The sequence below is a fragment of the Bacillus rossius genome, chromosome 1 (genome assembly GCF_032445375.1).
Source record: "Bacillus rossius redtenbacheri isolate Brsri chromosome 1, Brsri_v3, whole genome shotgun sequence".
NCBI classification, from domain to species: domain Eukaryota; kingdom Metazoa; phylum Arthropoda; class Insecta; order Phasmatodea; family Bacillidae; genus Bacillus; species Bacillus rossius.
In genome coordinates this window covers 229,198,201-229,225,464 of record NC_086330.1, presented here as the reverse complement: position 1 = coordinate 229,225,464, position 27,264 = coordinate 229,198,201, and the positions used below count along the sequence as shown (strand labels likewise).

The window sequence follows — 27,264 nt, the reverse complement described above, 5'->3', positions numbered from 1 at the left end:
CCGAACCAAAGAACGGTGAATTAAAAAGTATCAACTAAAGTTGTTGTCTGTGTTCCCAGCAAATTCACATTTTCATGCGAACCATGCATGGGCACGAACCCAAGTTAATTATGACATGCAGTGCAGGGCTATGCAACTAGGTGGTATTGTATCTTCTTTTCCACTGGAACATGAACCAGCCGCACAATACGAGATATCATACTTATAACCCAGCTTTATCCCAAATAGACAGCCAGCACCGGTCTTGACTGGTCATTTCTGATGTTTAAAAAGGTGAAGGTTGACTACATTTAATTAATTCCAATCATAAAAGCAACATGAATTATGTCCAACTTGACTAGACATAACTTGCACATTTTATATATGGCTAAGCTTTATTAAGTTAGGTGTAAAGGTCTAGGAAAGTCGGCACGCACGTTGGTGTCGTCGCGCAGGTTGTTGCCCCTCAGGTGGAGGTGGGTGAGCGAGCTGGGCAGGAACTTGTTGAGGGAGAGCGCGTGGGCCAGCTGGTTGACGCCCTTCGCCGTGAGGCCGCAGTGGGACAGGTCGAGGCGCACCAGGCCCTTGGGCCCCCGCGCCAGCGGCCCGCTCAGGTGGCTCGCCCCTGCCGACAGCATGTGCTCAGTCCCCACGTCGAGGATCGCAGTGTCCAAACACACCGACCGAGCATCTCAATCACTACACACTATGGATATTATATGCAGATTATACTTCATTGTAAATGAACATGAAAATATTGCTTATTAAGGCTTGATCTCACATGCCCATTGGGTTTGTTCATTTTCTTGTCATTAATATTAATAAAGGTATTTTCGTGTAAATATATTCCGACAGCCTCAAGCAATTGTGGTTGTTTACTAAATGCTATAAACGGTCGCACGAAAAATGATAAGAGCGCTTGTGTGGATTTTTACAGCTGTTAGATATTCCTTAGTAAATATCTGTTAAGAATATTTAATTTAACAATAACAAATTTGTATGAGACTATCAAAATAAATTTACAAGCATAGCAAGGTTTACAATCATGTCAAGTAAAAATATTTTGCAGGAGATATGGAATACCTAAGGAAACATATTTTTTTTAAACAAAAGGTTAAAAAAGACAAAAAAAATGCTAAATGTCTCATCACACTAACCATATAATTGTTTTGTTTTTTTTGTTTTTGTTTTTAGTTTTTTGTTTCCTAAATCAGAAATTAAAATGCAGTCCTTATCTAAAAAATTCATATTGTGGGAAGGAAATGTGTTACCATAGTAAGTTTTATATTTATGGATACAGGATAAATACTGAGTAAAGAAGCTACACTGATTTTAATTAATTAAAATAGCTAATTTCATATTTAGCATTTTTAAAGAATAAAATGTAACTATTAATAACTAGGTACTATCAACTGATAAATACAGTAGAGCATCGACTATCCGAATACCGATCAACTAAAACATTGGATAACCGAAAGTGTTCCTGATTGCACGCCAACCGGTCTACATAAGCAACATTGCATCAGTGGTGTGTCAGCCTTCGCTTGTGACAAATCGTGATGTATATAGGACTAGTTGTTGTACCATTCACAATGGGGACTAAACTAACGTTGTTCTCAGTGTTTCCCATAAACTTAAAATAACAAGACAAGTTGAAGAGTGCTAGTGGATCAAGCTTAGTACTGGAATATGGTGTTGGAAATGCCACACTGTTGGATATTAAAAAGAACAGTGATACCATTACAAAATTTGTGAGTATTCTTGACAGAGAAGACAGAAGCTTGCACAGAAAAATGACAAAGATGGCAGAAAACCTGAATTTAGACATTGCAGTTCACACGTGGTTCAAGCAGGTACGTAGCCAAGGACAACCAATAAATGACCCTTTAATTTGTGAGAAAGCACTTCAAATAAACAAGAAACTAGACAGTAATGCTGATTTTAAAGCATTTACCTGCTGGTTTATGCATTTCATATCTAGGCATGGAATTAGGGAACTGGACATCCAAGGTGAGAAACTGTCAGCTGATATTGAATAAGCTAAATATTTCAAAGTCTCTTAAAAACATGATTGATAAGGTGGACTACAAAAACAAAAAAAAAAACTCTACAAATGCAGATGAAACTTTTTTGTACTAAAAGAATATTCCAACAAAATTCCTAGGCAAGCAAATCACACATCACTGCTATGATAGGCGGAAATGTTACAGGAATGCATAGGCTACCTTTGCAACTCATAGGGAAGTCTAAAAATTGTGGTGCTTTAAGAAAATTAAAAAAAAACTGCTGGTCACCTACAAGAATCACAATAATTCATGGATGGATACAAGCATTTTTAAAGAATGGTATAAGACAGTATTTATTCCTGAAGTCAAAAACCATCAGCATAAAACTGGGAATTCTGGAAATGTTTTGTTGTTGATTGATACCACACCGAAAAATTCCTTAAACATTTCACTGGCAAGAGAAAATGGAAAGTTAAAAATTGTTTTTTGTGCCTCCCAACATTACTAAAGTCCTCAAACCTATGAGCCAAGGGGTTATTTAAAGCTTTAAACGTTATCACAGAAAGCATTGCTGCATATGGTTACAATCAAGGAAAAATATAAAAAACCAATTCAGCAAGTGTACATCAAATTAACTTGAAGGATGTTGTGTGCATGGCAGAAGAAGCTTGGGTCACTGTCAAGGTCACTGCACTAGCAAAAGCTTGGAATAAGCTCCATCCATCAGATGAGTCTATCACTGCACCTGAAAAGCCACCAAACTGCTGATTTGTACTAAAACTGGCTGGGGTGATAAAAGAATCTTCAAGATTTGAAGAATATGACCAGAAAAACATTAAAGTCTGGCTTGAATGTAATGCAGATGACTCTGGCCATCAAGTATTGATGGACTATGATATAATTGCAAGTGACATTGACGACCAAGTCCCTTGTGAAAACCAGTAAGAGCTTAGTGACGACAACTGTGCTGAAAAAGGACCATCCAGTAAGGAAGCTTTTCATTGCCTTGAGATGACTATGAAGTGGTTAGAACAAGAAGAATATGATGCTCTCCAATTGCTGTCTTTGATACATGTGCAAGATTTAGCTGCATAAAACGAGTCTCAGCTTTGAAGCAAAAGAAAATTTTGTAATTCTTTCCTAAACTGTAGGCTTACCAACTTTACATAAAGTATTTACCATGTGTTGCTGTATTTGTAAGATGTGTTATACAAAATACTGAATACATACATATACAGTAGTGTATTATTTAACATCCCAGTTCTTTGTTTCAAATTGCTTCTATGACAGTGGTACAAATAATTTCGTAAATGATCGTTACCAATAAAATCAGTTATCCGAACACCTCCAGTCCCGATGTTTTTAAATTGATGCTCCACTGTAGAGATATAAGCCCTGAAAATGTAAGCGAGGGCATTTATGCTAATTTTGTTCTCTAACTCAAGTACTTTCAATCTCCAATACTACTACTATTCTTAAATAGTATTCTTTAAACACTAAAATTTTTTTTTCTAAAAATTTGTAGGGGAGAAAGACACTATTCAAAGAAAGACAAAATAAAATGTATAAAAAAACTTCTTTTTACGTCTTTGAAATTTTATACAAAAAAAAGATAACAATGAGCAGAAATTAAAATTATTACGTTAACTTCAAAAATACTGCTCTATGAAACCACATGAAAATTACTACAAAAGGATACAATGGCAAGATTTTTTAATATGCCACAAACAAATTCTCTTTGCTAATGTGGCAAATAGCATGTTTTTCATGAAAATTAAAGTTTATTGTGGCTCTTGCATCATGTAAAAGTATATCTTTTCAAACATCCAGTAACTTGCCTTACTATACAATAATTATGCACCAGATCACATAAAAATAAAAATAAATTAAACATTTACAATATTCAAATAAATAAACTAAATGAGCCACAGTAACTTTAAAAACCCAATACAGTCAACTCCCGACGGGTATCCGCACTGTGGATTAACCACGGCACCAATTTTAAAAGTCAATTTTTCATATATGTATCCACTAAAGTACAAAAAAAACATTTGAAGTCTAAGGTCACAAATTCTGATAAGAAATACATTAAATCAATGCTAAAATAGCAAATTCTCTGTAGTTTTTCAATCTATAACCGAGAAGCACAAAAACACTACTTTCGACATTTCTGAGCATTGACATGACAACCCCGAAACCCTGCACGTACGACTCTGCAACGCTGCAGCCTTTGAGAGCACGCTGCTTCACCAGCTTATCTTATCCCCTCCACTGCGGCTGCCACCCATTAGTGCCACTGTTGTGAAGTGATTTCTCAGTGTGGCGATTGTGCTATAGTACGAACATATCGACAAATGGACAGAAATCCTGCTGCATTATTTAAAACAAAAAGAAGAGACAATCTTCTCAACAAGCTGATGCTGTGAAAAATCCGAAGAATATTAAGAAATAAGGAAGCAGCTTTGCTGAAGCAAACAACAATAACATTTTTTTTTTTTTTTAAATAACTTTCTGTGTTTGTCTAGTACTTCGATGAAGGTGTTGTGTACTTAATACATATTTTTTAATAATTTTGTGAAATGTGAAGACAACAGATGTTTTGAATTATCATAACCCTCGGATAATCGGAAGTTGACTGTACAAATAAAACTAAAAAATTTGCATGAAATGCAAAAATGCAGAAACTATAAATAATAATGCCATACAAACAAGAGATACTGGCCATAATAAGATAAAACACAAAAGTTAACACTTTCTCTGAAAAATTCTTGGTCCCCATAGCACAGACCACTCCTGCAGCAGTCAGCAGGCTGGAGACCCCAGCTATTCGCAGGTGTTGCGCACACACCCCCATAGAAACACAACACACTAATGCAGCACCAGCATGCAGTGAGTACTATATGCGTCTGTTAGTGTTGCATACTCAGGCACACATGAGTTAGTCACAAGCCACAGAAAGTAACATGCCACCCCAAAACACCACACAAAAAAATTACCTACTGTCAACAATTACCTGAGATGCACTATTTACAAAAGCTACAGAAATGTTATTCTTAAAGGTCAAAGATCATTGTTTTTTAATTTTATAACACATCACAGTAAACATAAAAATATATTATTGTGATAAGAAATTACATTCATGCCACTTTATTAACACTCTCAAATATTAAATTTATTATAAAATCACACATTCTATTTACCTACAAAATATTTAATTTACAATAAAATTTACATGGCTTAATTTTAGAAAAAGAATTTCTTCCCACCTTTTAAAGAAAAATTTAAACATAACAATTACATAAAGTAGCAAGTTAGCTTCTATTTGGCCTAAAAATATGGCAAAAATTCTAAATTGCTTTTTTCCCTGTGGTAAAATAGAATTACCACTCATTTTGACATGCTACATTAAAAAAAAAAAAAAAATTCTCAACTGTGGGCTGCAAACACCAATCATATCAACATATTCCACTCCCACCAACAACGCACATAATTAGGGACAATATTATATGGTGAATTGCGATAAAACCAAAATAACACCAAAAAGCATGTCGCCACACCATATTACACAGCAATGAAAATTAATACATCATAATCATAAAGCACCGAAATGCAACTGAAAGCACTAAAAAATTAGATTTTTTATAAAAAAACTTAACAAAAATCAGAAGAACTTATTTTCTTTAATATTTATTTAACTCTAAGAATGTAACATATTTAGCATGGAAGTTGTACCAAATTGATGTAATAAATAGATTGAAATTTTTACCTTTTTTTAAAATATTAAATGTAATGATGAACTCATTTTCACATTAAGACATTGGTACATTTTTTAAACACACATTTACTTCTAGATATATTTTTATTGTTCCAAGTAGTTAGAAATTCTTATTACAAATTATTATTATATTGTAATAGCGCATAATGTTTGAGTGGCAATTACTGTTTTAGTGAGTTAATTATTATGAAACATTTGGTGTCATATTTGTTTAATAATATGCTATATTTATGAATAAACAGAATGCCTAAAAAAAAAAATAATAACATTGAAATCTCCTGTTTTTAAATACAACATTACCCTAAAATAAAACCATAATATCTTGTCCTTACACAAAATGAATTGATATCTTAGCAAGCCACACCAGCAACAAGCAGCCTCACTACTACTTCCTCAAATCACCCCCGAAACCAAACTCTGTAAACGTCAAACTCAAATCCTTACATTATAACATCAACGGCACAAGTGAATTAAGGACTGATGTTCTGCAGAAAATTACCATCCCTCTTCTAGGCAGCAAAATTAAACGGTAGACGTGCAGAATAAGCCAATAGGAATCTCCTGAGAACACCAACATATAACTACATGCACTACTTTACGAGTAAAAAAAAAAAAAAAAAAAAACAAAGATTAGTACAAATAAGTAAACACTGAAACTACTACAATCATGCTACACACACATATTGCAATAAAACAGTATATTCTGATAGTTTGACTACTAGTCAATCTTAACAAGTACCTACTTTGTACTGGCACTTGTTTTTAGGAGTAAATTGATTTTTTTTAAATAATATCTCAACTGGATTAAATTGCAAATTTTAATAAATAATTTTAAATTTTAGTCAGTATTTTTTAGAAAATAAATTTTGCTACTTTGTTATTTATCTTAAAGGGCTTTTAATACCATCACAGTTCATTCCATTTCTGAAGCATAGTTCTTTGAGGTAAAAAGTACCTTAATTTGTCTGTATCCTCAGGTCCTGATGGAATGCCTAACTTTATTCTGAAAGGTTGCTCTCACCTACTGGTACCCCTTCTAAAACATTTATTCAATATGAGCCCAAAAGCACAAGTTTTCCCTGACAAATGGAAAATAACTACGGTCATTCACATTTTTAAAAGTGGCTCTAAATATGTTTCCAACTATCGACCTATCTCTCTCTCTCTCTATTCTCAATGGTTTTTCTAAAATTTTTGAAGAAAATTATATTAAAAATTATTATTTTCCTTCTGAAAAATAAATTAGCTCACAATCAACATGGGTTTAAATCAGGCAAGTCCACTTCTACCATTCTTATTACCTTTTTAAATCCTATCTTTAATGAAGTTACCAACAGAGGTCAGGTTGATATCTGCTATTTTGATTTGGTAAAAGCTTTTGATTGTGTTAATCATGAATTTCCACTTATTAAATTATCTAATTTTGGTCTAAAGAATAATTTTGTAAATTGGTTCGTAAGTTATCTCAAAAATTGAATTTTTTTTGTTTCCATTAACAATTCCAAACAATAGCAACCTTGTCACCTTTACTCTTTAATATTTTTATTGACGATATCGCTCATGTTCTCACACTTCTCTGGAGTACTGTTTGCTGATGATTATAAAATCTGTAGAACAATTACATCTCTTAATGATTGTCATTTACTTCAATCTGACATTAATGTAATTTAATTGGTGCAATCTTAATTTAATAACTAAAAACAAGATAATCATATCTTTCACAAGAAAATATTTCAACATTATTTTTGATTATATCATAGATATATCATAGATAATACTGTAATTCTTCAATTATCTTCCATGAAAGATCTGGGTATAATTTTGACTCAAAATTATACTTTCATCTGCATGTAGACCACTTTATTAATATTTCAAAAAGAACTACAGGTTTAATCAAATATATCACATTTTATTCTACTAATTCTGATTACATTCTCTCCCTGTATTTTTCTTTAATTAGGTCCATATTAGAATATTGTTCAATAATTTTGAATTATATCAATTCATCTGATTCTGATAAAATTGGGTCCATTCAAAATAAAATAGTGAAACTTATAAATTTAAAATATCCTTCCAATCATAATTTAGTTCGTCTAGCTGATCGTAGAGATTTACTTGATCCTCTCGTCATTAAAAATTGTTATAACTCTAAAATTGATTGTAAATATATTCTCAACAACACTGAATTCAGAATTCCACAATTCCTCAGTCGCCTAAAGTATACCATTAGTACTCTTTACAAACAAAATTATATTATCGATAGACTAATTTCTAGTTCTAACAAACTTGATAATTATGTTTAACTAACTAGTTATAATAACACTTCACATATAATTTCTAACTTAACATTCCAGTGGTATGTCTGTGTTGTCTTTATTCAATGTTGGTCTGCATTTAACAATCTGTAAATAAATATAAATAAATCAAATTTGTAATTTTTTACACATAATTATATTCTATTCTGCTAAATATTAATTTCTTGTAAAAAAGTTCAGTTTCATTTATCTTTTTAGTAGATCAGGTTTAGTATGTTTCGTTTTGCGGGTGTTATCTGAGTTCAGTGCAAGACTGACTTTCACGTGGTTGTGTTTCCGGGAATCTCCACTGTGTTGCGCGAGCTGTTGATAACAAGACGACCAGCTGTTCGGCCCGGCTCGGTGCACTGAGGCATTCGTCTGTTCGATGTAGGCTGTGCGGTGGTCAGCGCGGGCACGGCGAGGACTAACATCAGCGATGAAGCACTCCTCAGTTGGCATTTCCTATGGCTCTGATACATGACAGCAATGGCATTTCAAGTAAGTGTCGGCGATCTAGACTGCACGCCTGAGTAAGCCCATTAGGCAAAAATTTTGCTCGTTATTTCTTGTGAATATAATAAAGGATGCATTTTTCCATTTTAAGAATTACCGCTGTTACTTTTATCCAGGCAATCAAAAAACTAATTTTAAAAATGTGTCATTAACTGTGCAATTAGTTCAACTTAATATTTACCAACTAGTGGCATTTAACTTTGATAACCCTACCGTAGCCAAGAGCAAACTTTATAAATCTAAAGAATTTTCAACATGGATTTTGTTGTGTGTTAAAAATTTCAAGATTGTGATCATGAAACTTTTGCATATAGATGTGCTCATTATTCATGAATAACTCAGCCTGGCGATTGATAACTTTGATTCTATGAACTCATCAATAAACATCTGAAATGGACTATAAGAATTATTTAAAGGAGCTACTAAAAAGCTTGTTAAATGTTTAGTCCTTTTAAAGCTACATAAGAACAGTCCTGCAAATACATAATATATAATTTATATCAAATAGCTTATGGATTTTAGATAGTTTTGTTACTAATGTTTTAGCAACATTGTGTTCATTTTATTTGAACAGCCTCAGTTAACTGATTGTATTTTGCAATATCTAAGCTACTTTTGATATTCTTAAGAAAATATATTTTCATATAAAATCATCTACTTTTAGTTGTAGACCAATTTGATTATCTGGTAATTTTTTAGCTCAGCATATTAATTTGTATTTCTTAACATTGGGTGTTGGGGGATTTGGTGATTTACCATTTTGGAGTAATTTAATTTTATTATATTTATTGTTTAAAAATTGCATTACTCCTAGCTGGGGTTAAGTTTGTGGACTATTGCCTGCGAGACAGGGAGAGCCTACAAGAAGAAAGAAAACATCAAAAGGAAATTGTAACCACTTCCAGGAAAAACAAATGCATGCAGGAATAAATACACCTTTCAACAGACAGTTAAAAATCTGCACAAAATGTGTTTTACATTTATTTCTACCATTGAATTTTTCTTATTTAGAGTTGTTAACACCAACTAATAGACAACATTTACTGCATTTAACTTTTGCATGTGACCTAGAAATGTTTATACTTGAAGTCAACTACTGGAACCAAGAATTAGCCAATTTGCATTATTAAACATATTTTTCTGCAAACATTGGTGAAACTATGAATAATTATAAGATATATTTGCGTGATTCTATTGGTTTAAATCATTTATTGAAATGATATTATATTTAGTGCTAAAAGTCTATGGTACTTGCAATACATAGCTAGTTATATATGTTGAAATGGTTTACATTTGAGAAATAATGAAAATAATAATTAAGAGGAAAAGAATATACAGTAATATTAGATAAGATAGTAAAGTGGTACATAACTGGGAAAACATAAAACCCCAGAAATATGAACAAAAAAACATTGTTGAAAGACATTGCCTTGAGTACTAACGAATAAGGCTTTTGTGTATTCTCTTTGTTAGTTTAGCTATGTGCATGTTTTTTTCACATCTTAACTCTTTTAATCTCTTTTAATATGTATTAATATATACTTAGATTGAGACAAAAATTTCATATAGTAAATAGTTTTACACAGTAGAAAAAAATTGTGTAATTATTTTTTATCTCTACTCCTAAATTTATTATACTTTAAAGATGTAAGTTAAAATAATTAAGTTCATTAGTATTTTCAATTTGGGACCATCATACATGGAGAACATTTAATAATACAGTGGTTCAAATCAAACCAAAATTTAAAAAAAAAATTGAAAAAGGATTAATTGGGGAAAAAAATTGCAAACAATATAAATTAGACTATACCCATAATAAATAGACAAAAAAATATATTCAACTATGTGTACTTGGAAAAAATACACTTGCATCGAAAACTGCAGTTGATTCAGAACAAACAGTGCTACATTTACTAACATATTTAAAAGTCCTTAATTCGGGGCATTTGGGCCCACGACCATGCCAGATAAGCTATTTCCCAGATTAGCCAATGTCAATAGTCTTAACATAAATACCAAAAAATAAAATGTGAATATGAAATATAACCTACTAGAAAAAAGGAAAAAAAAATACTTAAATGCAAACAGACACTAACGATGAACTCTGAGCGAACTAAAAATGCCGGCAGCGCAGGAATTTTAGCTGGTAGCCAATGTCAACAGCCGGAATCCATCAAAAGAAATCTGAATTTGAGCAGCTCGATCGGTGTTGATTACGGAATGTGCCGAACAATAGAGTGGCAGATTAAAGACCTTTCACAGTACATCCACGGTCAGAGAATACTTCTTCTTTGAAGGCAGCTCGGTAGTTCACGGCATGTCCGGGTCGCGAGTGGTTGCAGCTGCAGGCTGGCCACAGTGGGTGCTATCAGACAGCTGCTCCCAGCGAAACTGAAGCAGCCTCTCCTAGGAAGAGGGCTGAATGCCAGAGAGCCAGTGCTGTCTTGTGCAAGAACCAAGAATGAGACCCGAGTGTCCGTGCCCCTCACTTGCCCTGGTGCACCATCCAGCGAGTCCACCAGGACAAACTGCTGCCTGCTTCGTTGCAGATCATTCCCGACACAATCAACTACCAGAGTGTCAACACTGCTTTCTGCACCTGATCGTTCTACAAACATACCGGTGGCCTTAGGGTAAGACTTGTTTGGGCCAAAACCGGACAAATGAGGGTGATAATACTATACTACAGGGTTACCACATCAGGGTTTGGCTGAGTGGTGTGCTGGTGGCTTTGATTGATTTGAAAATCCTTAATACTAGGATAGAGTGGATATCACTGCTGTTTACTTTCTAGGGAAGTTTATGCTATTTATGAGCTTACTAGTCCTGCTAGGGTAGAGAGGTTATGTTTAAAAAAAATGCGTAACGCCAAGCGGTTATGCACACAGGCTTCAGGCAACGGGACCTCTGAAACCACTTAGGTATGAACTTGGTGCTCGTATGGTTGAGTCGTACCAATCCAGTGAACCTCAACAAAAGAGTGTAACATTTTAACGATCACATCCACAGAGAGGGAGGCCAAACTACAAATGCTTCTGGAGGAAAAAATAAGTCGGTGCACATTCCGCAACCAACTCTAGAGGCAGAGCCAACGGCTAAAGCAACATAAACAGAGTTGTGCTGAACGATTCAATGTGCTTGAATCTGAAGCACGATCACTGCCCAGAGGTGGATCTAGGGAGAAGAGAAAAGGAGAGAAACCAGAAAAGGAAAAAAACTCTCCCCTCCCTCCCCAAACATATGACTTTTTATGTTATGCTTGTTAGTCTGTATAATATTAATTTCATTAAACTTATTTCATTATTAAAATATTGATGTTTACATCACAAATAATATTTTTAACAATGAAACAAAATAGCATTAAAAATTATTTTATAAAAATTACAAAAATATTTTAAGTGAATGAAAATAAAATATTTTGCATTATGATGTTAAATAAATGTACTAGGTATCAGTTCACTTTGTAACATAACAGTGATAATGCCTGCCTACGCCCGACACTGCTGACCATGCAGCACGGGAAGAGCACCCTAGGAACTGGACTCAGCTTACAGCAGCTACCCAAGTCCATGTAGAATAAATGTTTACTTCAGAATAAATCAGGGACAGGTTTTAGTAGCAACCAGACATCTTGATATCTATCAGAGAAGCAAGAAGAGCATTTTCGATTGTTGTGACAAAATTTATCAAAGCTATATGTATTCAAGAACAAAAGGCAATCACAAAGGTTTTTTATGACTACAAAGAAGAAACACCAAAGAAATGTGTGTTAATGCAATTTCACATGAAAACACACAAAAAATTATTAGATAATGTGGCAGAATGATACATCACTCCTTGGCCTTTTTAACAGTTTTTTTTTTTGTTTAGTGCAATTTTTTCTATGTTAGCAGCTTTAGTGATGTATTTTTTTTTACATAAGTTGAATTATTTAAAATCTAAGTATTCATATGAGCTGGTCTTAATAATTATACATGCATCTTGTTGTTGGGCCACTCGTTGTTGCGACACTTGTTGTAAGCGGGGGGTCGATCGGTCGGCTTTAAGGTGGAAGGTTAGTGGGCGCCACCACGTGGTGCGGCACGTGGACCCGGTGAGACTCCTAACTCAGGGCGTGACGTCGCCCATGTGAGACGTGATATCCCCCCTTGAAAACATCTAGCACTAATTCCTGCCCGCTCTCCGCGTCGGGCACGGTTTTTCCTACACAGTGGGCTCTCAGGCGTCCCACACGCCGTCACACTCCACGTGGTCACACAGATGGAAAATAAAAGAATACGTTAAATTCGCACGCCTGATTTATTCCGCTAATTCAGCTCACACACGTACACGGTTGAAACGGTACAAAACGCCCGCGGCACGAATCGGTTTAGGGGTGATGAGCCACCACGTGGTCACATATTAAATTACGTAGTACGAAGAAAAAAGACCGAGACTGGCCGTAAACTAATTAATGAAGCAGTCCCCCGACCGAGAGTAGCTCCGAGGACTAAAAGAAAGTGATTGAGACGAAATTAAAGTTAACAGAATTACTTGGCAGAGAAAACAAGCGGTGAGGTCCCCGGAGTGCTGATGCGTCTGCTCTCGGTTGTTGATGGCGGAAGACTGGGGATGAGCTCATGGCTCGCTCGAATAACATGGCGTCCTCCCGCCGAAACAATTGCTGTTAAAAGATATTTGCGAATTCGTGCCACGGGAAACCAAATTAACATGACAAGAATGCATTAAAAATCAGGTGACAATTTATGAATAAAGAGAAAAGATTGTACAAATTATAATTATAAAGATTTAAATTTAATTATTGTCTGCCTTCGGGTTTCCTCGGGAATGTCCGGAAACGCTATGATATTTTAATACATTATTTTAAAATAAAAGTACATAAAACTCTCCCGGCCGATCTGCCGTCACGTTGCAGTTAGGGAATATAAAAACAAACAACACAATTATATATACTTATGTTTTTAGGGGTGCGGCGCACTGGCTCGACAGCGCCCTCTTGCCGGGCGAGCACACACGCACGCACACGTACGCACGGGTAGGCGGGAGGTTTGAATGGAGGGTGGGTGGTGTTTGGGCGGTGGCATTACGGACTTAAAAGGGGCCGCAGGCCCGGACGATGTCAATGTAAAGTTTTTTTTTATTAGTAGCAATTTTGATATGAAATGCTTTGTTTAGTTTTAAATGTTATTATTAATAGACTTTAACTTTATTGCTGTGTGGAAAATCTCAAACACCCCTAGTGATGTCAGACCCATTTTTTGGCGTTCCGCCTCCTGGAAAGGAGGGAAGTGTGACGTGAGAAGTCAAGACAGTCGGTTGCAAGTTGCGACGCTGAAAAGTCATATTGGAAGATAGTGCGGGACAAAATATTTGTGTGTATAGTTTCAGCAAGCCACATCTGTTTTTTATGGGTACAAACATTTTGCAGAAACTTTGTGAGTTTGCTGCTATCGTTTTGGCATGAAAATTGATGACACTGCTTGTTTTATAGACATGTATGTTTTGTTAAGCCTACAAGTGAAGTTTGAAGTGATAAATTTTTAATTTTTGGTAGCTACACAAAAATGTTGTATTTTGGTAAACTCTAATACTGGTGAAACATAAACTGGCGTGAGAATGATGAGTCGTATTGGAGCGGCAATGGTGACAGCTACGTATATTTTCATAGCATAAACGTAACTTTCTGGGAGGATCATATCAAATTCATTGAGTGCATGTTCCAGAAAAAAACTTTCTTACGAGAAAATAACTTTCTTTGTTTGCATCGTGTGCCTCTGGCAAAGCAAACATCTGAAATGGACTATAAGAATTATTTAAAGGAGCTACTAAAAAGCTTGTTAAATGTTTAGTCCTTTTAAAGCTACATAAGAACAGTCCTGCAAATACATAATATATAATTTATATCAAATAGCTTATGGATTTTAGATAGTTTTGTTGCTAATGTTTTAGCGACATTGTGTTCATTTTATTTTATTTGAACAGCCTCAGTTAACTGATTGTATTTTGCAATATCTAAGCTACTTTTGATATTCTTAAGAAAATATATTTTCATATAAAATCATCTACTTTTAGTTGTAGACCAATTTGATTATCTGGTAATTTTTTAGCTCAGCATATTAATTTTATATTTCTTAACATTGGGTGTTGGGGGATTTGGTGATTTACCATTTTGGAGTAATTTAATTTTATTATATTTATTGTTTAAAAATTGCATTACTCCTAGCTGGGGTTAAGTTTGTGGACTATTGCCTGCGAGACAGGGAGAGCCTACAAGAAGAAAGAAAACATCAAACGGAAATTGTAACCACTTCCAGGAAAAACAAATGCATGCAGGAATAAATACACCTTTCAACAGACAGTTCCTATCAAGCAAACTGAGCTCAGTTTAGAGACTTTTTCTTATTTAAGGACCCTTAACATTTTCATGATAAATAATAATTTCTAATTGCACAGCTGTTTATAAATTTTAAATGATATGCATTAAGTAAATTATTAATTTAGTCAGTTGTATAATAAGAAGGATTATATAAAATTTAATATGGTTGAAAGTACAAAATTTTGTGCCTTTTTAAAAGGTAGGTTTTTGCAAAGTCACATGTAATCGTTTGTAACTTTCTATTTTGTGGAAAATACATAACTTTGACTTAATGTAATTTATTGAAATTGCAGTTTATTAGTTTACTTATTTCCTCACCTGAAATTCCTACCGGTAACTTTTGCATTTGTTTTGGAACAGCTCATTTTTTGTGCAACATTCACGATTAGGGTTAAGTGCTTAAATATGGGCAAAATAGAAATTTGTTTATTAAATTTTTTGTGGTTTGCAAATTTTGAGTTTGTAAATAACCTGACCTGAGTGCCGAAATTTTGGTGGGCCTTAAAGGCTAGAAAGGCTTACAGCAATAAACACGATTGTGAGCTAGCTAGTGAAATGAGAGACAATAAATTGTTCACAAGGAGAGACAACCAGTAGACACTGGTGTACCAAGCAACTTGAAGCCACAAAGTAAAAGTTTTTGTAGCAGTGCTTACAAACATTTCCTGGGTGTTACAAACCTGTTGACCGTATGCTACTGTAGTAATTGTTACTGAAGCTCACGAATAGAGACATATCTGCTCTGTACAGTGTTATACACTCAGCAGCAAAAAAAAAAAAAAACCAACAAACTGATTTTTTCCCATAATTCTAGTAAATATGATTTTTATTTCTGGTAAGAATTAGTTTCTTTATAAGATATTTAGACAAAGTCTACCACAAAAAAATAATATTTATAAAAAATATCGTACAAATAAATTATAAAGGATAAAAATAATAAATTAGCACTTCTTTTTCGAAATGATAATTTTTTTTATTTTCGTCCAGTTTTTCGATGAGGGATGGCCTCCTAATAACCTGTTGCACGGCAAAGGGCCCTAACCCTGTCAGGCATAGAATAAATTACATTTTGAACATTCTCCATCGGCACAGCATCCTATTTCTCACGAAGAACAGTTTGAAACTGATTTCAGTCACTAGGAAGATGATGACAATGCTTAACATACCTCCCTAAATTATCCCAAAAATGCTCTATCGAATACATATCGGGAAATGGTGCAGGCAAGTCCAAAACTGTAATTCACACATGCTCCAAGTATTCGGTGACAATTCTTGCGGTATGTGGGCGTGCATTATCCTGCATCAAAATTAACTTTTCACCAATAAATGGAGAAAATAGGAACACAGCCTCTAGGAGCACTTCTTCAGTGTACTTCTGGGTACTCAGAGTCCTATTACAGTAAACTCTCTCCAGTCCGGGGTTCTTGGGGATTTACAGACCACGGATTTGTGAATACTCCGGATTTTTGAGAGGTAAAAAAATTGTTTATTTTTTTTTACTGTTAAAAAACATGTTTTTTCTCTTTCCTCGTGTAGGTAAATGACACGTTAGCAGTTATCTAATGGAATTACATAAAACAGAATACATTGCTAAAAAAGATTCAAAATTACTTAAAATTAAAATAACGCCACGTCTCTTTGACACTGTGTACTAAAGCATCTCCCACTGCACTGTTTACAGCCAGCCGGCCGCACGGACGGCAGACACGCGGCGCTGCGCCAACCAGCTGGCTGTAACCAGTGATGTAATCTTTTGTTTACAGAGATGCAAGTGCGTGTTTGGGCGTGTGAAGAGTTTTTCGTTTCAAACAGTTCTTTTCCGACTCACTCTCTGCTACGAAAGCTTTGAGTTTTTCCTTTTGTATTTTTATGTCATACACGGTTGACTCGTCAATACCATACTCAAGCGCGATTGCTGCAACACGTACACCACGATTCAACTTGTCACATATTTCAAGCTTTTGTTTAAATGTCAGTGTTACGTGTTTTCTTTTCACCTTCATAATTCTCCACACTCAGTAAAACCTTTAAATATGTACAATCAACTGCTGTGCACTTCTACTCTGAGCTACCGTAAATGCTCCACTAAGCAGTTGCTCTCTATCGTGAGACATTTATTTTCCCCCTATCTAAATATCCTACACTCTCAGCACGTCTTTTATTTTGTTCGTGTCAGATGTCACGCGTTTTGACAGGCAGAAAAAAATAACAGAGATGCGAGTGCGTGTATCGTAGTTACACGATGCGGCACACACACTTTTTTACCGTGGGAACACAGCGCACCACAACACTGCAGAACGCTTATAAAAAAAACATTTATTTTTCAGTTACAAAACACCACGGATTTCTGAGTACTACGGATTCTCGTGGTCCGGATTTGCGAGAGTTTACTGTATCTAAGAAAATCAGCTCAGTAGAAGCGTTGGAATTTATTCCTCCTCAAACCATAACTGATTGCCTTTGGAAAGGCTGTAACTCGAAGAGTACTTGGAGCAAATCTCTCCCCTTGTCATCTCCACGCTGTCTCGACCGTCTGAATGGTACAGACAGAAACAAGTCTCGTCTGTGAACCCCTCAGTGCCTTTCCAAAGGCAATCAGTTATGGATTGAGGAGGATTAAATTTCCACGCTCGTACTGAGATGATTTTCTTAGATAATAGGACTCTGAGTGCCCAGAAGTACAATGAAAAAGTGCTCCTAGAGGCTGTTTTCCAATTTGGTACCTTTATTGGTGAAAAGTTCATTATGATGCAGGATAATGCACGCCCACATACTGCAAGAATTGTCACCGAATACTTGGAGCATGTGTGAATTACAGTTTTGGACTTGCCTGCACCATTTCCCGATATGTATCCAATAGAGCATTTGTGGGATAATTTAGGGAGATGTGTTAAAAATCATCATCATCCTCCTAGTGACTGAAATCAGTTTCAAACTTCTCTTCATTAGGAATGGAATGCTGTGCCAGTGGAGTGTCCTGACAGGGTAAGGGCCCTTTGCTGTGTAACAGGAGGTAATACCAGTTATTAGTACGCCATCCCTCGTCGGAAAACCTTACAAAAATTAAGAATAATCAGTTTTTATCCTTCTTCGTACAGTATTGTTAACCCTTTCATTCCCAAATTATTGTAAATAGAAAAAATATTCTTAGGTAAAATATTGATAAATATATATCTAGAATTACAATTATATTAAAAAAATAATTTTAATAAAATTTATATACATTTTGAGGATGTGGCCATATGGCAACCATTGGAAAACAGAATTTCATTTATATTTATATTTATATTTGCATTCACAAGAGAGGTTAAAAATTTGTGTTGCCATATGGTATCAATGGGAATGAAAGGGTTAACAAAAAATTATTATTTTTTTTGTAGCAGATGTTGTTTACATAAACTATAAAGAAACTAATACCTATCATAAATTTAAAAAAAATTGTACTTACTAGAATTATGGGAAAAATCAGTGTGTGCAGGTTTTTTTGCTGCAGAGTGTATTTCAGTAAATTGTAGTACTATCCTTTCTGTCATGTTTCTTACAACATGAAACTATTTCTTATTGCTTAACTGACAACCTAAATAAAATGTAAAAATATCTAGCTCTTGATATTCAATTAAAGACATTTTTATAACATTCTGATAAAACACTTGTCAAGACAAAATGAGGTCTACCAAATAATTATATGAACAAGCAATGTGAATTTGTAAACACTTCAAACACATGCTCACAGTCTGCCCAGAAGAACTGCAACTACCACAACCTTCAAACAAACTGAGAAAAAATAAATAAATACAAGGAAATTGCACACAGAGAAACAACTGTTGGGGTCCAGACCTATAACAGATTGAACTGACTATACAGTCAGTTTTTTTAAGATACTTAAGATAACTTCTTTTGAATTAAGCACAAATTTCTTCTTCATATTTCATATATTGTACAGAATTATATTTTTTATTTTATTTTTTAAGAATTTTTTTTTTTTTAAGAATTTAGGTGGTTCTGTTTAAGTGCTTTTTTTATATAAAAATAAAAATAAATGGTATTTTAGAGTGCTCTTGATTGTGCTCCAAAACTGGATTGGTAAATTTATTATTAAGATGCATTCAGATTCACAATGCAGTCAAATGCACTTAGATAATATCAAACAATCTAGCTGTGCAGTTTCCCTCAGAATGCAAATACATTGTATGTGCAACACAAACTATGAACAAAACAACTAACTACCTGGGAGGTTAGAACAAGTGAAGAAAATGAAAATAAAATAAAAAACTAAAATAATCACACCTTGCATAATTTTGGCAATAATTCCACACAAACTAGATGCACCTACAAAAAAAGAGAGAAAAATATTTAAAACTCAATTCAGTATACAACACCAATGTGCACTAACAAGAACACAGCAGATAAAAACTATATTGATCTGAAAACACTCAAAAAGAGAAATAACAGTGTGCAACATTAAGTGCTATGTATACCTGTCTCTCAAAATACTACTCTCAGCTAATAAAGTTTTGAAAAGTATATGGATTTTTTTTTAGTTTTGAATGAAAAAAAGAAAAACAATAACTTCAAGCAATGGGAAATACTTGAGCTACAATCATATTCTGGTTGATACATTGTGATTATATAAACTTCAAGTTCAAACTTTTTGCTATAAAAGTACATTAATGTTTGTACAGTAAACCAATGACTTACAAAAGGAACACATTTCATTAATACTCTTTTCTGTGAGTCAATATTCATATGACGATAGGCCCAAAACTGAAAGCATTTGAACCCTTTAATGAAAAAACTGCATAACACACATGCTCATCATACTTTCTAAATTGCATGAAAGTTATGTCAAATGCATGATAAGATACACATTTTCGTTAGAACATTATTTGTTAAAATTTGTAGGTTAGCATATTCTGAATAAAATGATAACCAACTAATAATGCCGTAAAGCCTGTCACTCAAACTTCTGTGCTTGACCAGTTATGTTACTGTCAAAAATAAAATTTAATATTTTCAACTAATGTAGGTATATAAAATTCAAACACTAATGGTTGTTACAGTTAAAACTATTCCTCAGCTGTGGAAATATTGATATTTACTGACCCAAACAAAATTCTATAGTAATTAGGTAAAATAAACTCCATCTGATATGAAAGTTTATTGTTTGCATACAAAAAATGAGGTAGTTTGGTAGAAAAACAATTACATTGAATATATTTACAGCCCATCATGCTGCTATAAAATTGATGAGCGAGGAAAATAGATAAAAAGGAGATTTTCAAAGTTAGTGGTCTTTCAACATTTGTTGCAGACTAATTTCCAAACATACACCACTGTCTGTGAAAAACCGACAAAGAAAATATATGTAAATATCTATTTAAAAAGCAAACTCTAGCTATGTCAAAAGAATAAATCTAGTCACAAATGGAATATTGCAAAATAAATCAAGTGAAACAATAAACAAACAACACAGAAAACAACTGAATGAGAATTAAAAGGGCAAAAGAGGACAAAACTACTACTGACAACAGGCAAACAGTTCTGGAGGCGACGATGAAGACAGGACAGATGAATGTATGGCCACCATGCAATGCGAATAGTTTACAGAATTCTGGTTGAATCTCAGTCCCCAGCTCTTACAAAAGTACTTGACTGGAAAAATCTGTCTCTTTATATTATATTTTAAGTGCTTAAAATCCCCGAAGACGGAGTACAAGGGAAGGCATCGTCCCCAAGACAGAAAGAAGGATTGAGGGACCAACCCGAAGATCAGGCCGCACACGTGGAAAGTGGCTGCCGCCTTTTCAAGGAGGGGGGGTTTAGCGTGCGACGTTCCGTGCACGTCTGTAATCTCGAAGCCGTCAGCCCCTTTCTTCCTAAACACGTGTGCGAGCCGCTGGCGCCGTCGGCCACGACAGCTGACACCGCCCAGCCACAGCCATCGCCGGTTGCCAGGGCGACCACTCCCGTGGCCTTGGTTGCCCAGACAACCAGCCGAATGCACGCACACTCTCCTACTGGGCGCCACCCCTCGCCAACCCCTCTCTCGCCAGGCCAGCCGAGTGTGTACGCAGCCTGCCCCACCTCAACCCCCACAGCCTGCCCAGCCACCTCCTCCCGCCTACCCCTCTCCCTCGTGCTAGCGAACGCTACCCCAAGCCCACCACTAGCAACTTTAATTTCTCAGAGGCAAGCATAGGTAAGCTGTTTGGCAGCATGTCGAGGAGCATATTACAGTCCTCGGCGACGCCTCGGGACCGTCCACACAATGCTTTTCCCAGACACATAGCAAGTTTTCACCCCCTCCCCCTTCAGGCTTCCCTGGGAACACTGGCCAGAGCAATGACCGGTGCCAATGACCCCGACCAGTCAAGGTTTAGACACAGCGCTCCTAACGTTCCGCCCCCGCACTCTAGCGGCGATTTCGAGAGTTACCTCCCCTGCCCGCACTACGGCACTGCCCTCTGGCGACTTCCGCCGTAAGCGGTACTCTGAAGTCTTTTTGCCAGCCGTCAGAGTTCTCTCCTGTCCCTCAATTAGCCCCAGGCTGTAGCAGACGCCTCGGGCGAGTCGATCCCTTTTTGTTTCGGACACCCCTCAACAGGTTGCGCTAAAATCGGCCAGTGCTACCAACTTCGAGATATCGAAGTCAGAGTTTTTTTGTGATTCCCACTCTGAGAACTTCGGAACCTTTCGGTCTGGACGCCAAAGTTTCTCTCTCTCTCTCTCTCTCTCTCTCTCTCCCCCCCCCCCCCCCCCACCTTTTGATTGAGTTATTCCTTTTAATTAAGAGACGCGGCCCCTCCGGGGACACTTCACGTCGCGATCCCAGACGGACTGCACTAGATTATCGGCGGATCGGCGAGAGGCACAGCAAGACTTCTGTCCGGCCGTAACTGAAGATGTAGTCAGTTAGACAAGGGATGCTATCCCTATAAATTTTTTTAAGTAGTTTAGTCCGTCTGTACACAGCATAGTAGTTATTTTTTTTTTAATAATTTTTTTTTTTGTAATTATGGAAACGCCCGTGACTCCAGAGATTCCGTGATCTTCAGATCCGGACGTGCTACGCTTCGGGCTCTAGAAGCTACCTTCCCTGTCTGGTGAGTTCCTATCAGTTTTATTCCCCGACCTCCCCTTATCTTTTTGCAGGCATTTTCTACACAGTTTGCTAACTGTCTGTGTACCAGTTCTGATCATGTTTGATTCGGACTGTTCACAGATAGGTCCAAGAGCCGGATGCAGACCTAGCCGCATTTTCGCACACTCCCTCTCCAACAAACAGGCGCCCTGGCGCCATGTTGACAGCTGGACTCCGGCCAGCGCGCATCAGACCTCCATCTAGTAATAATATTTAGTTAGTTACAAAAGTGCAATAATGTTACATACTATTTCTAAAAATTCAAAATGAAAATAATTAACCTCCTTTTAATTCCAAAGCCTTTATTCCACCAATTTAAATACCATGTTTTATCGCATAATCGTTGCACATTTTATACTAAAATGAAGTTTGAAAAGTAGGTGTACGACATTTATGCGAGAAAAAAAAATTTGTTAGGTAAAGATATTTATAAACATAAAACACATTCATTGAAAGTATGTTTATTTAAAAGTGACAAGAGCACATCTTACAATTTAAATTAATAATTCATACAACAAAAACCTTTCTTCAACTTTAAATAGAAAAAAAAAATGTGAATGCGAATGCAAGCCTGAACTAGCACATTAACTATTGTCGCAGTACACACTTACCATGAAAGAGTACAGGCCATCAAATGTAGATACCTCGGCACTTGACAGAAAGCGCGCGTTGCGTGCAATTGACGAGGTATCGATATTCGACTAAGTGTGCGCGCTCTATACGGGAAGCAACATAACCAAACATGAATGATGCCAACTAGTGTTGGCTACATTTTTATAAGCGGTACACCGTGGCGACACAGACGAACAGATAAAAATTATAACATTTAAAAAATCTTTTAAAAAATTTTTACACATCAGACAACTTCGTATTTCCATTAATTAAAAAAGTAAAAGTTAATTTCCGAAAAAATATTAGATTTCTACTTTAAAATACATCGTTTTATACGAAAAAGATACCTACACAAAGCGCTCGGAATCTAATAGCGGGACCAAAAACATCATGTGACGTTTACGCAAGAAGTTTTTTTATCCAAATTTTGACGCCCTAAAATATGCGCGTGTGACGATTATGCAATAAAAGAGGGTACTAAGTCAGTATGCAAAGGCTACAAAAGAAAGTCAACACCTTAAAAACATATCTAGCGACTGTCTGGCACTCATTTTTATACAACTTTTCACAAAATTAGTCGTTTGCTTATTTATACTGATTGGTATTATTTTTACTTACTATATGCCCTCGTTTAAAAAGTTACTAGTTAAAATAATAATAAAATGAACTTGCTTTAATAATAACTTGTTTACTTAAGCATTTTGTGGAGACAACATACAAAGCGTCAAGTGTTGACAGTTGGCGCGAGGCGACTGAGCAAAGAACACAAAAATGGCTTACCTCACACTCACCTGTCACTGCAGTTGGCCCCTGCAGTGGAAAGTGGCTCTCAAACTGGTACAGCGAGAGTGGTGTAGAATAACCCACCCCATAGAGATGCAGCAAGGAGCAACGAGAATACTGTTGAAACACCCACCCGCCCCACCTGTTGTCTTCAGTAACTTAAGCAGGATCCAGTTGTTTCTTTTAGCACCACTGGCTAAACATGTTTAATAACATTATCTGATTGTTACTGTAGGTCTAGGTACAATTCCTTCTTAGGAAGTACCTTTTCCTGAACCGTTAAAATGCGAGCCAAATTTCTTGCAGTCAGGCTCCGCATTTCGATGGAAACTCGCTGCTCGGAACGGAGAGTCAAGGTAAGCAGAGACCTATGGAACCATATAGTGCTGACTTGGCACAGCCCAGTTACAAATGAACTGTTCCAAAATTAAAATTGTTTTTGTACGGTTACTACATAGCTAGTTAAGCACTACCTGCCAAGCCCAAGGAGATATTTCTACCTCCTTGGCCACTTCCCTACTTCCCCTTCCACCTCCTCTCCTCCACACACACAACTGGCACGACGTTTGACCCGCACTGTAATAGTTTCAAAGGTGTAGCCACCACTGCATCTAGCTTATGGGTTTTACATACAAATAGGACCCACCCACCCTTTTTAAGTGCAGCGGCAAACACACTGTTCAAAATGCTTCAGTTCCCCTCAGTTTATTTAACAGAAGCAAGTACGTACATACAGACTTTCGCCTCTTACCCTTGTCCTCTATAGTGTTGCCCGACAAGTCTAGCGTATGCAGCGGAGTATTTGCGTTGGATATCAGCGACAGAGAGAGCTTGTGGGCAAAGTCCCTGAAAAACACCAACCAACAATTGTTATTCACGCCAATTTTAACATAACCTAACTACAAAAAATAAACACGCACCTTAATTATTACTGTTCATACGTCAGAGTTATTTCTATTAACTTAAGGAAAATGCCAGCTCCAAAGGCTTCTCTTTAAGGTACAAACAAAAAAAAAGTCACTTAACACACTTAACAGCATGTGATATTATTCAATAAAACATTGAATTGCAATTATACCTATGAACAAACATGGTGACACAAAGCAAGGAACATTAAGAGTGTCAACTCAATGGTATAACTAAAGCTATTATTTTCTTTGGAAATCCGGGAAATGAGGTGAATTTAGAGGCAACCTAACAACCTAAAAGCTTGTAACATTGCAAGACCACGACAACCAAACAGGAGTTATTGAGTATAGTATTTGCATGCGCTAGGTTTTGCACATACATTTATGATGGGATCTCACAGATCACAAGGCCTTATGCGATATGAGATCGTGTAAATTACTACACTGTAGAATCACTAGATGAATTTTAGCTTTGCAGGAATACGATTTGGACATAAAACACATTCCAGGGAAAACACAAGTAGTGTCAGATGCTCAATCCAGAAGTATTGCAAATGATCAGGCTACACAGATTAAAGTGTTTCAAATTCTAACGTTATGTAAACAGATGGCGAAACAAAAAACTGGCCTACAAGAATTTTCAGGGGAATTGTAGACTGGAGTAAATAAATATCCTAGATTACAGAAAGTAATACAAGAGTTAGAATCGCATAACTATAGAGACATTATAAAGGACAATTATTTAACGAAAGATGGATATGCGTTTCAAAATGTAAGTAATGATGTTCAATGGCCCATTTAAACTTGAATCTGTAATAGGTCATTATGTGTATAAGGTAAATGGTGCAAATTGGCATGTGTCCTTATTGAAACCAATGGAGAATTAAATAAAATAGTGTTTAGATAATAAGTAAATTTGTATACAGACAGTGTATGTTAAGATCAGACAATTTATAGGAACATGATTTAGCATGAGGTAGGCAGTTTGAAAGATACTTCAGAGGTATACTGTTTGGAGTAAAGGAAAACTTAATTTTTCATTAATAAAGTAACTTTATTTATTTTGATTTTTCAGATTTTCTTGACTTTTGAGATTTTCATTGAGCTTAACCAATGGAATCCCATTAAGGTAATGAAGTAAGTTTTTTAATTCAAGCAATTTTTGAGATTTGCAAAGTTTGTTTACACTGTTTCTGTGGGGAGGTATTTCATGTGTTGATTGATTGGAGGGGTTAAAGAAGTGATTGGTATTGATCACCCGAGTGATTTTTCTTTGCCACCCAATCAACTTGCACTGTGTAATACTGACCAGATAAATTTTATAGATTGCCATTTTTTTTTAATTGATATGATTTTTTGTTTACTCTGAATTATCTAATAGTCTAAGTCGACTAGCTACTCAAAGGGATTTTATTCGAGCGTCCCTACCTTCGGCAGCTCAGGAGCTACGCAATTCAAAATTTTAATGAGCAACGTAATAAAAAAATTTTTTGGTTAACATATATAATTTAATTTTTTACATACAGATAGTTAATTTTTCTTTCCAAGGATATTTTTTAAATTTAAATGCTTTTCATCCCTTGAGACAATTGATGAATAATAATAATTTTTAATTTTATTTGGCTTGATGATTGTTTACATTTTGTGTCTAGTAAATGTTTCATGTGTTGGTTGGTTGGGGGTGGATTGGAGGGGAGGGGGGTGATATGAGCTGTTGGGAGGCCTACCAATAGCTTATCTGCAGCCCAAAAAATTTCAACACTGAAATACTTACCCATTAATTACTTAATTTTTCTAGCTTGCAATTTTTTTTTGTTATGTTATGTAGTTTAGTTTTTTAAAGGTTATAAATATTTAGCAGTGAATACAATATTTAAATATTAAGAGTGTTATTTTGTTTACAAAATTTTTGAATATGTTTATTTTTTTGAAACAATATAATCTTTGTGTATTATAAGTAACAGAGAACATAAGAGTAAAATTTAATATTTTAAAAATAATCAGCTGAATTACAAAGTTTAAGGAATGCTATAGTCATATTTAAGTTTCATGAGAAATTAATATGAAAAGTTTTGAAATTTTTTATGACATATAAAAAAAGTGAAAAGAAGTTGCTCTACTAATATTTTTCTGGCATTTAGAATTAAATATGTTTGTCATATTAACAGAGAAATATGAATTTGAGATACAAATGTAAAACAATAATTGAAAACTAAAAAAGATTTTCTACACTGAATATTTTTCATAATAATTGTTTTTTTTATTTTCAAGGAGAGAGTTGATAATGTTGTCTGCTGTTTAATACCCAGTTTTGGTTCTTGTTACTAGAAGAGTAGATATTTTCCATGCTGAACAAGATAATGAGAATTTTTTTTAGTATTCTGCCGGATGAGCAGTGACTCCTGTGTTTAAAGGTGCGTTTTTTTTCTCGAGGCAGCTGAGAGGTAAGGGTTTAATATTTAATGCTTGGTATGGCTCAAGTCAATTTGTCCTTTTTTCCTTTTGGTGCTTTACCTCCTCAGGAATGATGTAATAATGTTGTTATTGCTTTCAATGAGGAGTACAATGCTGACAAGTAGTCAAAGTAAACATAAATGCATTTCAGTTTGTATCAGAGAATGATATGCCAACACTTAATGGTTGCTTTGCAGATAATGTTAACTGAATTTGAAAAATATGAGCATATGTTATTCAATTTAAAGCTACAGACCACTTTTGAATAACAAATATGATTTATTTTCAAAATTTGTGCAATGATGGTAATGAAAGTTTTTTTTGTTTTTTATATCTAGTTGAGAGGTTTTGTTTGTTGTGTTCAGTAATGTTGAGGTATTTGTGGGCTATACAAAATGCATATAAGTATTTTTCTACGAA

The 27,264-nt window shown here is 35.3% G+C and overlaps 1 protein-coding gene across 9 annotated transcripts in view; it reads right to left on the bottom strand.

The window, feature by feature from the left end:
• Positions 1–27,264, bottom strand: part of LOC134527342 (F-actin-uncapping protein LRRC16A) — a 324,842-nt gene that overhangs the window by 227,691 nt on the left and 69,887 nt on the right. For 6 of the 9 annotated variants that reach the window (XM_063359938.1, XM_063359939.1, XM_063359934.1 and 3 more), the window contains exons 9-11: positions 24,234–24,328; positions 19,234–19,275; positions 417–604 (exon numbers count right to left, since the gene is read on the bottom strand). In XM_063359938.1, coding sequence (XP_063216008.1) covers positions 417–604; positions 19,234–19,275; positions 24,234–24,328 — 325 coding nt within the window. The remainder of the gene's footprint in view (positions 1–416; positions 605–19,233; positions 19,276–24,233; positions 24,329–27,264) is intronic. The other 3 variants (XM_063359940.1, XM_063359942.1, XM_063359937.1) reach the window with 1 other exon arrangement.